At 39.4% G+C, this 16999-nt stretch overlaps 1 protein-coding gene across 4 annotated transcripts in view; it reads left to right on the plus strand.

Annotated features, from left to right (window-relative positions):
• cunh5orf22 (chromosome unknown C5orf22 homolog) overlaps positions 1-13840 on the plus strand; it is a 16001-nt gene extending 2161 nt beyond the window's left edge. Inside the window, exons 4-11 of one of the 4 annotated variants that reach the window (XM_020613377.1) lie at positions 3845-3994; positions 6753-6886; positions 7855-8174; positions 8915-8977; positions 9665-9786; positions 12593-12659; positions 12942-13081; positions 13363-13838. In XM_020613377.1, the coding sequence (XP_020469033.1) occupies positions 3845-3994; positions 6753-6886; positions 7855-8174; positions 8915-8977; positions 9665-9786; positions 12593-12659; positions 12942-13081; positions 13363-13519 (1153 nt within the window). In that variant the 3' untranslated portion in view covers positions 13520-13838. The other 3 variants (XM_020613378.1, XM_020613380.1, XM_020613379.1) reach the window with 3 other exon arrangements.
• The last annotated feature ends 3159 nt before the right edge of the window (positions 13841-16999 follow it).

Genomic DNA, 16999 nt, shown 5'->3' on the forward strand with positions numbered 1-16999 from the left:
TTAAAAGACTTTAAAAAGTCACCAGTCTACAGTTAGGCAAACAATCTACAAATGGAGACACTTTGGGACAGTGGCTATTCTACCAAGAAGTGGGCGCCCAGTCAAAATGACCCCAAGAGCACAACGAAGACTCATCAATGAGGTAAAGAAACAACCTCAAGTGACAGCAAAAGATTTGAAGGCATCATTGGAACTGGATAACATCTATGTTCATGAGTCTACAGTATGTAAAACACTGAACAAGCAGGGTGTCTATGGCAGGACAGGTGGCTGTAGCTTACGAGGTAGGGCAGTCGTCTTCTGACCAGCAAGTTGGTGGTTTGCGACTGGCCAGTGTGCGGCAGCCGTCATCGTGTGTGTGAATGTGTGTGTGAATGGGTGAATGTGTATGATCTCCTGTAAAGCTTTGGCCAGTGTAACACACTGTGAAATCGTGAAAACATCCCAATCGTAAAGTATGGTGGAGGAAACATCATGATTTGCTGCATCAGGGCCTGGCCAGCTTGCAATCACTGAGGGGATGATGAATTCCCAAGTATATTAAAAGTCTTCAGGATAATGTGAGAATGTCTGTACATCAGCTGAAACTCTGTAGAAGTTGGGTGATGCAATAGGACAATGACCCAAAAAGCCAGAACAAGTCCACAACAGAATGGCTTCAGAAAATCTGCCTTTTGGAGTGGCCAAGTCAGAGCCCAGACCTCAACCCAATAGAGATGCTATGGAATGACTTGAAGAGAGCCATACACATGAGACATCCAAAGAACATGATGGAGTTCTGCCAGGAAGAATGGGCTAAAATTCCTCCTGAACAATTTGCAGGTCTGATCCACAGCTACAGGAAGCGCCTGGTTGAGGTTATTGCTGCCGGGGGAGGGGGGGGGTCAACCAGTTATTAATTCCAGGGCTTCACTTACTTTTTCCATTACCATTTTGAATGTTGAATGAGTGGGTTCAATAAAGACATGAAAGATCAGAATTTTTTGTGTTGTTTTTGTAGGCACATATTTGTCAATGACTTAGATGAAGATCAGATCACATTTTATGACAAATGGAGAAAACCATGTATTCCAAAAGGTTCACATACTTTTTCTTGCCACTTGTATGTAGTTTTTTTTTTCTCAAACTGCAAGTAGTAATTTCAAATAGCCAGTGATGCAGTGGTTCTCTGCAGCTAAAAGTCTGAAACAGTACCTGCCAGATTGAAAATGTCATGTTCTTTTGCACAAATGTGAAATGGGAAAAACAAAGGTTAAGGAGAGTGTTAAAAGCTGGCAAAGCACCCACATTTAAATGATGTGGTGGTCTTCCTTCTGGATGCATAAGCATCTAAAGTTGTGGTAACATTGGTGACCTAGCATTGTCATGATTTTACTGCTGTATTGAATTTATATGATTTTAATTTCAGAGTAATTGAATCCAAGTTTTGAACCACTACAGGAGCTTTGTGTAACATTAGTGATTTGTGTCACATTAGCAGTAACCAGAGTGTTCTACTGGACTGACAGATTTACCCTTTAGCCTAGCTTCAGACTGGAGGCTGCATTTTGTACAGTTTGTCAGAACCAGACATCTGTAGTTAATGTTGTCACTAGGAAACAGGAAGTAATGGTAGGGGCAAAAAGCAGTTAGGAGCGGCTTATGGCATCAGTTTATTTTGAGTGTAGTGTCTGAAAAGTAATTAGGTAAAGCAGCCTTAACTCAGCAAAATTTCTTCATCATCAGAACTTAAACCTGTGCCATGAGTCATATGACTGTGCTGTCACATATGTCTGTGACACGTCAGCTTGTTGGTGTTAATTATCATACAATCACATTGATCCAGTGAAAACGCAGCTCCCTGCTGTGTTTTCACACAAGGGACCGCATTGGTCGCTGGGTGAGGGGCCGCAGGAGGAGTGTCTCGTAGGCGTTTACAAGAAAACCACGTTATGACGAGTCACCATGCGTGGCTTCATTCATGTTTTCATGGGGTTGCGTCATTTTGCCTGAGGCCCCTGCGGTGCTGGTGCCAGCTGTGGTGAACCCAGTAGAAATGAATGTAGAGGGCTGCGTTTTTTTCACACCTTTGAAACTCAGTCCGAACACGGCCTTACGGTGGCAAGAAAAAGTAAGTGAGCCCTCTGGAATTGCCTTGGAACCCTTTGGAATTACTTGAATTTATGTGTAAATTTGTCATAGTTTTTTTTTCTTATCATAGTTACAATAATGAACAATCTAGTTTAACTAATACACAATTTATTATTGTCCATTATTGTTTTCACAGTGAACAGGCAAAAAAAAGATGTCCTTTAGAACGGTTAAACATGATCCGTAAAAACATGTCAGATTTCTGGTTCCTGCATCAAATCTGATTCATTCAAGCGTTCACAGTGTATGTAAACCCCTTGTCTAATGACATCAACAAAAGCTAACTGGAGTCAGGATTTAGCAAACCTGGAGTCCAGACACTTATACCAGACTGAAGTGTGAGTTAGAGCTACTTTGTACTTTGACTAAAATCACTCAAATACTCACTCATATACTGTACACATGTCATGGTGCATGTACGCATGCAGCATGGCCAAAGAGCACTTTGGCACACTGATGAAACTGATGTTGAAATGTTTGGAAAAAATGTAACACTGTGTATGGTGTAAAAGGAGATTTTATCCCAACATACCATCATGTCAACACAGAGAACATCCCTATGTCTGGTGTAGGAGCATCATGAAGTGTGCTTGTGTTGCTGCCTCTGGGCCTGGACAGCTGACCAACCCAGCAGAGCTCTGTAACACACTTTTTCTTGCCACTGTAGACTTATTTCATGCACATATGAAGTGGGTCTAGTCAATGTGTGTTGGATTTATGGACTAATGCTATAAACAGAGTATCTTGTTAGTTAGCAGAGGCTTTATGTCCCTTTGGCTGGTTAAATGGTGTTTAAACGTTGTTTTTTTTTTTTTTTTTTTTTTTTTTGCATCCCTGCTAGAAACACAGGTTCAGTAAAGCCAACCAGATTTCAATTCTGGGTGTAGGTAGGGGGTTGTAAAGGAGGGATGGCTGATGAACGATGTACCTGTTCAGATATACACTTCTTTATCTGTTCAGCTCATTGCGGCTGTTTTTCTTTCATAATTCTTCAATTATCCACTGAAAAAAGTGCCTTAATATCTTTATGTGGCCCAGTTTTTAAACCTCAAGGAGCCAGGAGCCAGTTATAAAGAGCATCATTTTATGACTTCAGCTTTAAGGTTTGTAGTGGACATCTGGCATATTATAATTTCCATGGAAAATGTTTGTCACGTGACTCTAAAAATGTGTTCAGCCTGTGTTCAGACTCAACTGAGTTATGGCTCCGAGAAGGAATATGATTTTTGATGCTAATTACAGCAATCAGGGACACTAAGGATGTTAAAGTACCTTAATTGCCTCCATGAGCTGTTGATAAATGGGCCAAATCAACCGACCTAACTACAAAAAGTAACTTCCTGTTTTTAGAGCCCCGGACTGCACCTGCTCCTTTCACTTCATGCTGTATCTTTTCCTCACATCTGTCCCTCAGCCCCTGCTGAAGAGACACAGAAGTTTGAAAACCCCTGATCCCCAGTAACAGGGATGCTGTTTCTGGAAAGTCAAGTTGCTGTAGATTTTTTTTAATGTAAATTCTAAATGCAATGAGGACCTGAAACAAGATTTCATTCACCTCCATATAGGCAGAAACCTCAGAGACCATGTTCCATTGTCCTGCAGCCGTGCACAGAGTATTTGCTTATACTAGATGGACTGATGGAATGGTGTTGTAAAAGTCCCTTTGTCATATTGATTTGGACCCCACCAATGGCCACTTGGGCTTTTTTTTCAGTGAGTTGAGTATAGAAAACTGGATAATGCCCATGGTGTATGCTGGCCATGTGTCCTGTGTGGCCTGGCTGCATCCATACTGGGCCCAGCAGATCAGAGAAGGAGAGCACATAATGGCTGTGGGGAGAGATTCATCCACCACCACTATCAGGTAGGATATACACTAAAATACAGACATATTCTTCTGCAAAACCATTAGAATTTAGCATTCATGACATGTAGGGATGCACATTTTCAGTTTTTTTTTCTTGACTGATAGCTGATGCCAGTAACTGTTAACTTGACAAGATTAAAATGCTAGGCTATTTAGAATGGATGACTGTTTGTGGCCCATTAAAAAAACTTTTTTCCATAAGGGGTTTATTTTTATATGTGCAAATATGGCATAAACAACAACAGACCTTGAACTTAACGTGAATCAGAATCATCTTTAATGGTCAAGTACATTTGAACGTACAAAGAATTTGACTCTGCTGCACAGTAAAAATAAAAATGAACAATGTATCCATTCAAATAGGAAATTGTGCAATCAAAAATAGGAAAAGAATGAGGGGAAAACAGAAAAAGTAATGGCTCTGTTTTCAATTTCCTGATGTTTCTGCATAAATTGGCCATGAAATGTGAGCTGGTCTTCACCAAAGTCACAATTATCAACAAGCACAATATTTTTAAGCTGATAAAACACAGTCAAAATCCTTCATGTCTTCATTGAGCATGCCCATTAAACATACAAAGTGATGCTGGAAAAAGTAATGGTAACTGTTTTCATGAGGTGGTTGAACCATATTTGGCAGCAATAACCTCAAGCAAGCATTTCCTGTTACTATGGATTAGACCTGCACAGCGTTCAGGGGGAATTTTGGACCAATCTTCCTACAGTGCTGCTTCAGCTCAGCATATTCTTATGACGTCTCTTGAGGTCATTCCACAGCATCTCTACTGGGTTGAGGTCCATACTCAGACTCCAAAAGGCAGATTTACTGTCTCCCAATCTATTTTGTAGTAGATTTACTTCAGTGTTTATGGTCATTGTCCTGCTGCATCAACCAGCTTGTACTGAGCTTCAGCTTGCAGACAGCCACCCTGACATTATCCTGTAGGATACCTGGATAAACTTGGGAATTCATTTTCCCTCCACAATGGCAAGCAGACCAGGTCCAGAAGCAGCAAACCAGCCCCACATCATGATACTCCCTCCATCATACTTCACAGTTGGGATGATGATTTCATGTTGGTACACAGTTCTCTTTTTATGCCATACGTAGTACTGTGTGTGCTTCCCAAATAATACCACCATTGTTTCATCTGTCCACAGGACATGTTCCCAGTAGTGTTGTAGAGTGTCAGGTTGGTCTTTGGCAAACTTCAGGCATGCTGCAATGTAGTTTCTGTAGAACAATGGCTTCCTCCGTGGTGTCCTGCCATGGATACCATGTCTGTCCAGTATTTTGCGTATGGTTGACTTGTGAACAGAGATGTTAACCAACTCCGATTAATCCTTCAAGTCTTTAGCTGTTACTCTAGGGTTCATTTTCACCCCATTGAGCATTCTGCATTGTGTATTTGGAGTCATTTGGAGCCAGTGATCTAGGCTGGGCGCCACTTGTATGGGGAGTAGCCACAGCACCAAATTGTCTCTATTTATAGACAGTATGTCTAACTGTGGATTGATGAATATCTAAAGTCTTTGAGATGACTATGTAACTTTTTCCAGCTAAATGCAAATCAACAGCTCCTGATCATAGGTGTTCTGAGACCTCTTTTTTGTGAGGCCTGGCTCACAGCTGATGTTACTTTTGACCAGCACACTGTTTGAGTGTGTTTTTGTAAGTCAAGATAGTTCTAAACCACACATCCATTTTTTTGTGTGCTAACACCTAACTCCAGTTGTCATTTAGTGACATCAGAAGCCTGGTGTTGCCATTGCTTTTTCCACCATCACTTTGTATGTTTAATGGGTGTGTTCTTGAAAGTCATGAAAGATAATGACTTTGTGTTTTATCAGCTTATAAATATTGTGCTTGATGAGATGTGTGACTTTGGTGAAGATCAGATCACATTTCATGACCAATTTATGCAGAAATACATGTACATATGGAAGTGTAGGACAGAAAAAGATGAGGATTGTTAAAATTTTATTGTTTTTCATTTTAATTTGTATTACTTTTTTCTGATTGGAATTGATATAACTAAATTGAATATAATTATTGATAATTTATGGCGACCTAAACTTGAATTTGTGCTGCTTCTGGGGGGCAGAGGTCTTCCAGACAAGACGCAGCACATCTCCAACCTATAGAGAGGGCAGAAAAGAGTGCTGGCAGTACTCCAAAGAGTAAAATGCAGAAATGCTGCCTACCTGCACATACCAGCCCACTTCCCACACTGAGATTAATGGCAACACACATTGAAATCTCCAGTGCCAAGAGCTCTGTAATGAAAACCTCCTCCTCTGCTCTTGGCTTAATAATCAAAACCCCACAACAGGTTAACAAAGCAGAACTTATTGCCTGCTGTTTTTTGTTCAGAAATAGCAACACATCAACGTGATGTGTGGTTAGTCTGTGAGAGCTGAGGTGGAGAATACCCAGTCCAAAGATAGGGCCTTACTAGTGGCCAGCCTAGGGAAGCCCGTCTTACTGTAGCTTATCTGATTAGCTTTCTGCCATGTTCCCCCATGAGTTGAAAGTTGGTCCTATAGCCTATTTTTCAGCAAACTGTTTAGAAATTTTTTTTAACCATTTAATTGATAGTATTAATCAGTTGTAATTCTTATTGCTGGTTAATGGTTAAACAGTTAAGTGTGCATCCCTAAAAACACGTTATTAACATAATCCTCATGACCTCTATGCCTTCTCCCCATCAGTGCCTTTATTTCTCTCTGTCTCTGTCCTCAACTTTCTTTGCAGGGTGACCAGCACAGACAACTATTTCCTCAGTGATGGTTTGTATGTTTGTGAGGAGCAGCTGGAGAACTCTAAACCTCTCAGACTGAACGTGCTCAAAGTCAATCCTGTCAAACCAAGACATGTTTCACTCACAGGTGGGTACTTGGGGTAGGTGGCCAGGAGATAAGGGGTGGGGGGTCTCCATTATTTGACCAGCAGGTGATCAAACTGGATCAATTTTCAAACATTTCCACTGGGTTTGACCAGTGATGCATTTGCATTCCTTTATGTAAATTCAGTGCCATCTACGTATTTTGTCCACCTGACACCCCTCATTTGTTTAGAGAAACACTGTGAGAACCTCAAGCTAAGAAGTGTTCTCTGGACAGAGAAATGTTCTGCGTCGCTGTAGCTTTTCTTTTTCTTTCAAAGGCACCCACTCTGGTCACTAGGAAAATGTGCTGCTTTTGGTGATTTAGAACTCACTTCAGTGTGAGGCGTCAACACTAACCGCCACCTGGTGTTATTACGTATGTCTTATAATCTTTGAATGATCTTTGTCAGTTTGTTTGACTTGTTTTTGGGTTGTCCCTCCATCCCATTCTCATGAACCTGATATCTCAGAAACACCTTGAGAGATTTTCTTCAAATTTGGAACAAACATCCACTTGGACTCAAGGATAAACTGAATAGATTTGGCCAGTCACCTCATGTCTGACTGGTTGGTGGAGGCATACAACCGCAAAGCAGTAATTCCAGTTTTACTTCAAATATGATTTACAGTGTAACCAAATACAGTAATTCATATTCATTTAAAAGGTAGTGTTTTGAATGATTTTTATTATTCAGGGGTTTTTGGGGTCGGGTGTGCCCCCTGTAGTTACCCATATATATATAATATCACAAATACTACTGTATTATTTATCAGTTTTTTATATTCTGTTTAATTAGTTTTTTTACTTGTGATATAGTTATTTTCTTTCTTTTACCATCTGTGTTCTTTATCTCACTCTTTTATCCAGTGGTTTTTATATAATCTGTTTTATTTACAATTCACTGAGGGGGATGGACAAATTCTCATCTTACACAGTCTTATGCTGCTTCATCTGACATTTCATTTCAGAAAGAAAAACTGAGGAGGACACAGAGAGGTGGTCTGCCAAGAGACCCCGGACAGAGTGCCATCAGTCTGGGGAACCCAGCTCTGAGCGTCACTTCGTAGCCACTGACACACTACAGCCTGCAGAGGGCAGCAACATCAAAGATGAAAAGGGCTGTGATTCTTCAGACTTGGGAGTTGATGATGATGATGAAGATGAAGGAGCGACCAGTTACATTGTTAAGAGATTGTGTGCTTTTCTGTTTGAGACAGAGCCATATATCTTGGACATTGATTTGGATTTCTTCTCATGTAAGAATCCCTTCAAGGAATTATACACAGAGGTATATCATATTAACACAGCAGCTTCTTTTCAAATATCTACAAATACAGTGAGCTTTTGACCTAGTTTATTTTTACAAATGTTTTAATTATCGTCTGTGATGAGAACAGTTTTCTGAAGACCTTATGAAAAAAAGATTTAAACTTCTTTAAAAACAGGAAGTTACAGCTCAAACTTTGGAATGATCTCTGGCCTGTTTCTACAGGAAATAAATCACCTTCAGAAAATAAATAGAGTCCATGGAGTTTTAAAGGAACAATCCTTTATCCAGACAGAAACAAATGGGTTGCTACCAGAAAAATTAGAAACACAGGGCTGAAACCTGATACAGTATCACCCTCAAAGCAATGGACAAGTCTTAGAGACATTTATAGGTAATGAATGAGTCTAAGGATTTATTGTGTTCTGATCCCTAAACCCCTCCTCTCTACGTGCTCCTCTCTAAGACTAAAGTAGGCTTCTATGTTCAGTTATGGTCTGTTCTTTATTCTTAAGTTATGTGTCCATGGATATAAGATTTAGATATGAAAATATACAAAATTTTAATGATAAAACTTTTTTTTTAAATATAACCCCTACCTCCAAAAAACTAAGAAAGTCCTAAAACAGACATTATAGCCTGAACCACCATAAATGGGCCAGTTTACTTTATTAGTCAGTCTGCACAAGGAAAAACTGTAGATAATGTAACACAAAATGTTTCTTTAATTGAATTCAACTCCATGTTGTCTTTGTGTCAAGGAAGAGTATGCCATCCTTAAGGAGCTCTACAACTTCAGGGGACCCAGCCCTGATGCCGATGAGGTCAGACTTTTTTGTTTATAAATGGTTTTCACAACGGACTACACTTGGTCCACCTCCACTAACCACCCTTTTATACACACACAGAGTACTACTAGAGACACATAAATCACCTGGTGGTGTTGAACATGTGAGCAAATGCTGATGTATCTATGTGTGTAGTGTGCACATACAGAATAAAACAAAATGGATTACACCCTGGTGCGTTATCACTCAAATGTTAAATGGCTCAAAATTGTAATATCCTTTAGTATAGGATATTTGAGCTTCTGTATAATTAAAAACCAAACAGACTACATTGAAATTACAGTTCAAAAAGTACAACCTTAATGCAGCAAAACTGAATAAACCTGTCTGCTTTGCAACAAAGATCAGTTTTTCCTGTGGCCGCTTTGAAGAAAGTCAGTTTACCTGCTACTGCTGCAACGGTATTGTGTTTACCCAACAAAGGTTTTTCAAAAAGTCATACAAACACAAATAAAAGAAATTATTAAATGAACAAGATTTGTAATTAACATTTTGTTGATATTGTCCAGGGGAGTACTCAGTGTTGTTGTACATTTTATATGCAGTGCAAACAGTGTCTGTCAGTGAGTGAACATCATTTTCAGTTACTACAAATAGCATGTGCCAGCAATAAATATTTCATTAACATTAGATTTACACATGCATGTGTGGGTATGTGTCCAGGAGGAGCTTGATGAGTGCGTGGATCGCCGTGTACATCAGTTAGAGGATCTGGAAGCAGTATTTGCTGATCTTCTAGAGGATGATGGGGAAGAAACAGTTTCACGTTGGGCCAGCAGTCCCGGGTAACGCTTCTCTGCCTTCATGTCACTGTTGCAGTATAGCAGTTAATGTAACTGTCCACTGCAGTAATACTCATCCTGTTAGAATCAACAAAAAGTAACACCTGTGCATGTGCAGTACCAGAGCTCCCTTCAAACTCATTTCCAAATTACAGTATAGCACAGTGTAGTATCCACCGAACAGCCATAAGATTAAAACCACTGGCAGGTGAGATGAATTCCACTGATTGTGTCATTACAGTGATGCCCATCAAGAGGTCGCTCTAGACTTTCTTGTTGTCCATCATTTTGACACAGGGTCATAATTTGCTATTACTCAATTTGATTTTAATTTTTAACGTACTTAATTGCATTTCATTTTCATTTCATTTTTTAAAAATAATTAATATATGTGCAGCCACTTTTCATGTCAAACATGAAAATAACAAACAAACAAAGACATAAGCATGAGAGCAAAACTTTTAGGAACGCAACCAAAATGGACAAACGGCAAAAAGAGAAATAAGCATTACAGGGTTTTTTACATTTACAATACATTTATTTTGATTGCAGTACCAAAGTTTAGCTGTCAAATATGTTTTCTTTGAGAATAGTTTTCTTAGAGTAAAGAAACAAAATAACCCCAATAGAACGGCAGATATTGTAAACATGGACATTTAACCAACAAATGGGTCTACGAGATGTTACATGTTTCTGTTTGAAAATATGCAATCGAAGATATTAATCCGGAGGAGAGTATTGTCTCGGTTTTTTTAACTTTACACCCTTAAAATCACAGAATGATAAATATCTGCAGCCATCCAACACTTATCACAGATTTAAGGGATTGTTGATGTAAATGGAGTGATGATTTGACGTGAGTTTCATAACTTTTAACTTTTTTGGTAATGGAGAATGGGCCCGTGGTACAACCACCCCCCGGTACTTCTGACCCAGATCTCCCCTACACTGCCATGCACTGCAGCACGTTTTAGAGATGCAAAACTTACCGATGCAAAATGACGATGATTAGAAAATATCCAAAGTCTCATGTTCTCATTTTAATTTCCCATTCACTATAGAGTAAACTGCTGAGGGTTTATTAATTAGGAAGTCATAAATACAACCCCAAATCAGACAAAATTTATGAGGTATCACATCAAATAATGTGCTGCTGTATCGTTTTCAATGTCATACAGGACACATGATTTACACATCACTATTTTCAGTTTTAATTTTGATTTTACATGCCATTCCAACTTTTTCTGATTTGGAGTTGTAGTGTGAGCCAATGACAGTTCAGGCCTCTGGAACTGGTAACATTAAATAAAATGGTGTCATTACATAAACCTGCTTTTCCTGCTGTATATAATATAATGATCATACAGTCATGGCCAAAAATATTGGCACCTCTGTCAGATAACACACCACTTCTACCAGAAAATTGTTGCAATCACAAAGTCTTTGGTATTCTCATGTTTATCTCTTTTGTTTGCTTTGGAACAACACAAAAAAACAGACACATTCCACACAGAACTCCAAAAATGGACTGGACAGAATTATTGACACGTTTTCAAAATCATCTGAAATAGTTATATTTCAAGCACATGATTAATTTGCAATGAAACTCATCTGTAGCAACCAACAGGTGCTGGCAACATAGAAATCACACTTGCAACCAGTTAAAATAGAGAAAAGCTGACTCAACCTTTGTGCCGTATGGACCACACTGAGCATGGAGAAAAGAAAGAAGAGCAAAGATTGTCTGAGGGTTTGAGAACCACAATAGTGAAAAAGCCTCGACAGTCTCAAGGCTCCAAGTCCATCTCCAGAGATCTGGCTGATCTTGTGTCCACTCTGTGGAACATTGTCAGGAATAATAAGGGACACTATGGTAGGAGACCCAGGGGACCCCACTGCTGACACAGGGACATAAGAAAGCCAGACTGGAGTTTGCCAAAACATACCAGAGGAAGCCACAGTCCTTCTGGGAGAATGTCCTGTGGACAGATGAGACTAAAGTAGAGCTTTTGGTCGAGCACATCATTTTACTGTTTTCAGAAAATGAAATGAGGCCTTCAGAGAAAAGAACATGGTCCCTATGGTCAAACATGATGGAGGTTCACTGATGTTTTGGGGTTGCTTTGCTGCTTCAGCCACTGGATGTCTTGACTGTGTGTGTGACATTATGAAATCTGAAGATTACCAATGAATTCTGTCAAACATTGGGTCTCTGTCAGAGGTCATAGGTCTTACAGCAGGACAGTGACCCAAAGCAGACAAAATTCCAGTAGACATGTAAGAAACTCACTGATGGTTAGAGGAAGCGACTGATACCAGTTATTTTGTCCAAAGTGTGTGCTACCAAATATTAAGTTGAGGGTGTCAAGAATTCTGTCCAGTTCATGTTTGATGTGATTGCAACAATTTTCAGGGAGAAGTGGTGGATTATCTGACAGAAATGCAGGAGAGCCAATATTTTTGGCCAGGACTGTATGGTAGGCTGATTTTGTAGTGAATACAATCCCTGTGCAATAGACAGTCAGTAGCTCACTCTATAGTGAGCAGTAAACTGAAATTCCTGACACAAGACAGCTGTAATTTTTTCCTTCTATAAAATGTGGCACATAGAGTTGTGGGGTTGTTACTTAAGGTAGTGTACATGTCATATGGGAAATTTTAAAGGGACTATATGAGCTTATATTGACTGATAACTCAGACACTTGGTGATAATGACATATGATAAATATAATCCAGTCTGAAGTAAATAAAGAATGATTTTCTACACTTCTGGTATGTAATATCTTACTTTTTATATGTGTGTTTTCAGCATGGCTTTGTTAGCCCGACTGGTTTCCAGTTTGAAGTCAAGAAATCCATGCCCAGACTATGAGATGGTAAGAATAAAGTTAATGCACCTTTGTTCTGTAACTGTACAGCATCCAAAATCACTTCTGTTATAGCTATAGTGTTACTATCTTGGTTCTCTGTTCTTTCATGTCTTCTCTCTGTGTAGTCTTCGCTCACCCTGATTCTCATTCTTTTTTCATCCCTTCCCATCTGCAACTCCTCCTCTACTGTTCTTCTTCTGTTTCCCCCAACTCCCCCATCTCGTCATGTTATCTGCCACTCTGCCGCTTCACCCCTCCTCTTCCTCTGACCTGTCTTTTCTCTCCCAGGTCCATCAGGCAGGGTTAACCTGTGACACTGTGGAGCTGCCTCACCACATCAGCACCGATGAAGAGATCGACAGACTCATCTCAGCGGTAAAGCTGTTTCTGACGCCTCTGCCCAAACCTACAATGGTTACTGTGTCCAGGTATGTAACGGCCATAAAGTTACAGATCACATTTCTGTATAAGTACTTTATTTTTATTTTCCTAATGCACATTCCTTGTTCTTGTTTGCGCATTCTTTTTCTTTTCTTGTTCACTCAGTCATATCTTGTTTACTTGTCTACTCGTCGCCACTGAGAGCTGGCCAATAAAGCTGATTCTGGTCTATGAATTATGAGTTAGAATTAAATTTTAAATGTAGCCCATCTTGTGAAAAAAGTAGTAGTACAGAAAGAGAGGTTAAATGTGGTTGTGTGTTTTTCAGGTCCAGTCTAGATGAATACTGTCCTGTAGAGCAGGTGGATTCAGTTCAGAGCAAAGTACTAGCTGTACTGGAGAGCCTGTATGGAGCACTGGATTTACACAAAGACTATGAAAACAGCAGCACAGAGACTCTGGACTGCCACCCACAGGCCTTTTAACAAACACATATATACTGTAAACATCACTTTTGGATGTAATGGATGTACTGTTTGATACTACTGGTACTTTGGATATTGTTGCACTGAATCCTAATTATGTTCTGTGTCCAACAAATAGAATATGTTTTGAGGCCTTTGTCATGATTACATAAAGTGTTAACATGTACACGCTCAGAAGGAGGCAGATTACTGTGAAAATACTTAGTCTTCTTCTCGTTATGGGTTAGTGAGTGTAGACTCACTAACCCATTAAATGAAAAAATGAAAAAGTATCCAATTAAAATGTATATCACAATAAAGTGTGCATTTATTATCTTCACTTCCACAGTCACCCCTTTGCTGCTTGCAATTGAGGCATTGCATGTTTTGTAATTAATACTGAGGCTTCACACTTCAATATAACATTCATTAATATTTCATTTATTATTTTATCATTTCTAAATAATATTTCATTTCAAATGGACATTTATTGATTCACTGCCGAAGCACAGGGTGAATGCAGACATACAGGAGCAGTCTGTGTGCTCAGATTCAACCAAATGCATCAAAACTCAACAGACAACATTTCATCATTCAGTGGGACAAAGATCCTAAACATGGCTGAACTTTTTAATGTGAAGAGGTGGCATATCCTCACCTGGCTGAGTCTGTCACCTGATCTCACTCTGATTGAGCTACTTGCTGAAGCCAGGACTAAAGGCAGAGAGAGCTTAAACAAGACAGAGCTGAAGTCCCGAGAATCTGGGAGAGCATCACCAGGAAACATACAAGGTGTCTGTGGGTGACTGCAAAGGGATTTCTACTGCGTTAAATCTTAAAGCACTTTAATGTAGTTATTATTTTAGTTTAAACTGAATATACCCAAAGAATAAAAAATACTTAAATACCAAAAATACAGTTTCCAAGACTATACAAAATGCTGAGGCTGATACCTACAGTGGATTTTATACCGTCCCACAAAAAAGGCTTTTGAAAAAGTTTGTAGGCAAAATATCAAACAGAGGGAAGACTTTAGGACAGATTTTATAGTTAATGTCATCAAAAGCTGTCATGTTAACATGATTAATTTTATGCGGATGCAAGCATTTTCCTGGCGCGGATGGTTTGTCTACTCTTCAGAAAAGTAATTACTTAAGTCAGTAATAGGCGTTCATGCTGGAGGGTTTGTCAGTCTGTCAACCGCAGCATTTAAGGAGATGACACTACCAATTTATAGTGTGTGTGTTTTATTGTACTTCGTAATTGTAAAAATGTCCAGGCTTATGTGGATGCCTTTGAAAAGGTATATGCTTAATTAAGATTGCACTAACCAAAATTATTATAGCAACAATAGATCAAATGTCAAAAACCAGTAACAAAACCACTGAGAATTATCAGCAGCTCTAAGTTCACCTGAGTGTTTTAGTTTCTTTTAACGTGCTGTGTATTTTGGCCTTGCATGAAACTGTGTTCATCAGCAGTTTTCAGTTCTGTTCTGATGAACTCACTGTACATGCCCTACTTGACACCACAAAGCAGACAGACAAGGTAGCGACCAGCTGCTGAACAGTGTCCAGCAGCTAATTCAGTTTATTTTATTTGCATAACTCCAAATCACAACAAAAGTTATCTCAGGACACTTTACAAAGTAGACCTTTTTATTATTATTGTTGTTAATATAGAGGAAAACCCAGCAAATGTCCCTTGAGCAGTACTTGGTGACAGTGGGGAGGAAAAACTCCCTTTAACGGAAGAAACCTCCCAGAAACCCCGGCTTTTGGTGGGCGGCCTTCTGCCTCGACCGGTTGGGGTGAGTGGATAGAGGAGAGACAAAAGAAAAGTAACAAGTGTCTCCTTTAATTCTGTATAATATATGAACAACCATCAGTGAGTGAGAAATAAAGAGAACTGAGATGGATACATCTTCTGAATGAGTTATTTCTGCAGAAAGGAGCTGTCTACAACAGCACTCAGAGGCATGTTGCAGAAAAGAATAAAGGAAGATTCAGTTTAATATAAAGCAGAGGATAACGTCACACACAAAAGGAGGATACACTGAGAACAATCATGCATCTGTGTTCAAAGAGTTTCTATTTCCAAAACACCGAGAGGTTCACAGGAGATAATCTCAAGGTCTGCAGATATTACAGTTGCTTCTGCAGCAAACAAAGATACCTTAGGCATTCAGTGTGTCAGCACAAAAACAGAGTTCAGTGTGTGAAAGGTTACCACAGTTGTTAGCAGACTATAGTTTAATATGTAAATGAACAATATAAATGGATATACTGAAAAATACCATTACACAAGACACAACAAACATTCAACCACTGGGCAGGTTGATGTGGCCGGTGACTGCTCGTCAGAAACATGGAGCTCCAGAGCCAGGGCAACCTGCTGAAAGGTACAGGGAGAGAGAGAGGACACACAGTTAATGATGCGCAATGGTGACATCATGGGCCCCCCCAGCAGCCTAGGCCTATAGCAGCATAACTAAGGGAAGGCTCAGGGTCACTTGATCCAGCCCTAACTATAAGCTTTATCAAAAAGGAAAGTCTTAAGTCTAATCTTAAAGGTAGAGAGGGTGTCCGCCTCCTGAACTGAGACTGGGAGTTGGTTCCATAGGAGAGGAGCTTGATAGCTAAAGGCTAAAAAGAAAACATGGAGCGATACTGGCAGTCATCTGGAGTGTGATGGATAGAATGGGCTGTTGTTTGCTAACAATTTGTCAGACTGATATGTGAATGAATTTATATTAATGTATGAATTATATAGAAGATAATAGCAAGTTTACAACTGCAAATGACAAATCAATACAGAATCAAACTTTTTTGAACATCTAGTAAAGGAAGACTATTACAGCAGCTGTTTTAAATTGTTTTCCCATGTGCATTTCATTATTTTATTTCATTCAAACATAGAGCAGCAAATGTTTAATGCAGTCTGGTGTAATCACAAAGTGTGTAAGTTTTCATTTTAACTTATTGGTAGAGCTGTTAATTGAAAAACACACATTATAGTTATAGAGGAATTACATTTTAGGAGATGATGTGAATCTCTATATGGCTCCCTTGCATGGTCTCTTCTTGGGACAGCAGTCATCCCCACTGGGAGCTGCTATATGCTCACGTTTCTCTCTCCTCTCAGATCCATCCAGAGAAAGCTTTATGTTAATTCATCAGATCAAACAGCTCAATACAACTACTGGGGTTCCAGGTAGACAGAGCAGATCCCATAATGGAGTCATCCGGGAAAACGAGAAGGGGCAGAATCTGCTGCTACACAAAGCAAGGTTAGTGTAAAGATGTATATATATACATCAGTCTGAAAGCTCCTCTGCCATAATATTTATTTATTTATTTATAAAAGCTGTCTTTCTTCTCCTCTCATTCCCATTTTATTGCTCTACTTTTACTTGTTTTATTTTTTCATTGTTCCTTTATATTCCTGTTGCCTTACAACACATTGAGGGCCTCTGTACTGGAGTCAGATTCTTGTATGTTC

Source organism: Monopterus albus, unplaced genomic scaffold (assembly GCF_001952655.1).
Source record: "Monopterus albus unplaced genomic scaffold, M_albus_1.0 scaffold133.1, whole genome shotgun sequence".
NCBI classification, from domain to species: Eukaryota; Metazoa; Chordata; class Actinopteri; order Synbranchiformes; family Synbranchidae; genus Monopterus; species Monopterus albus.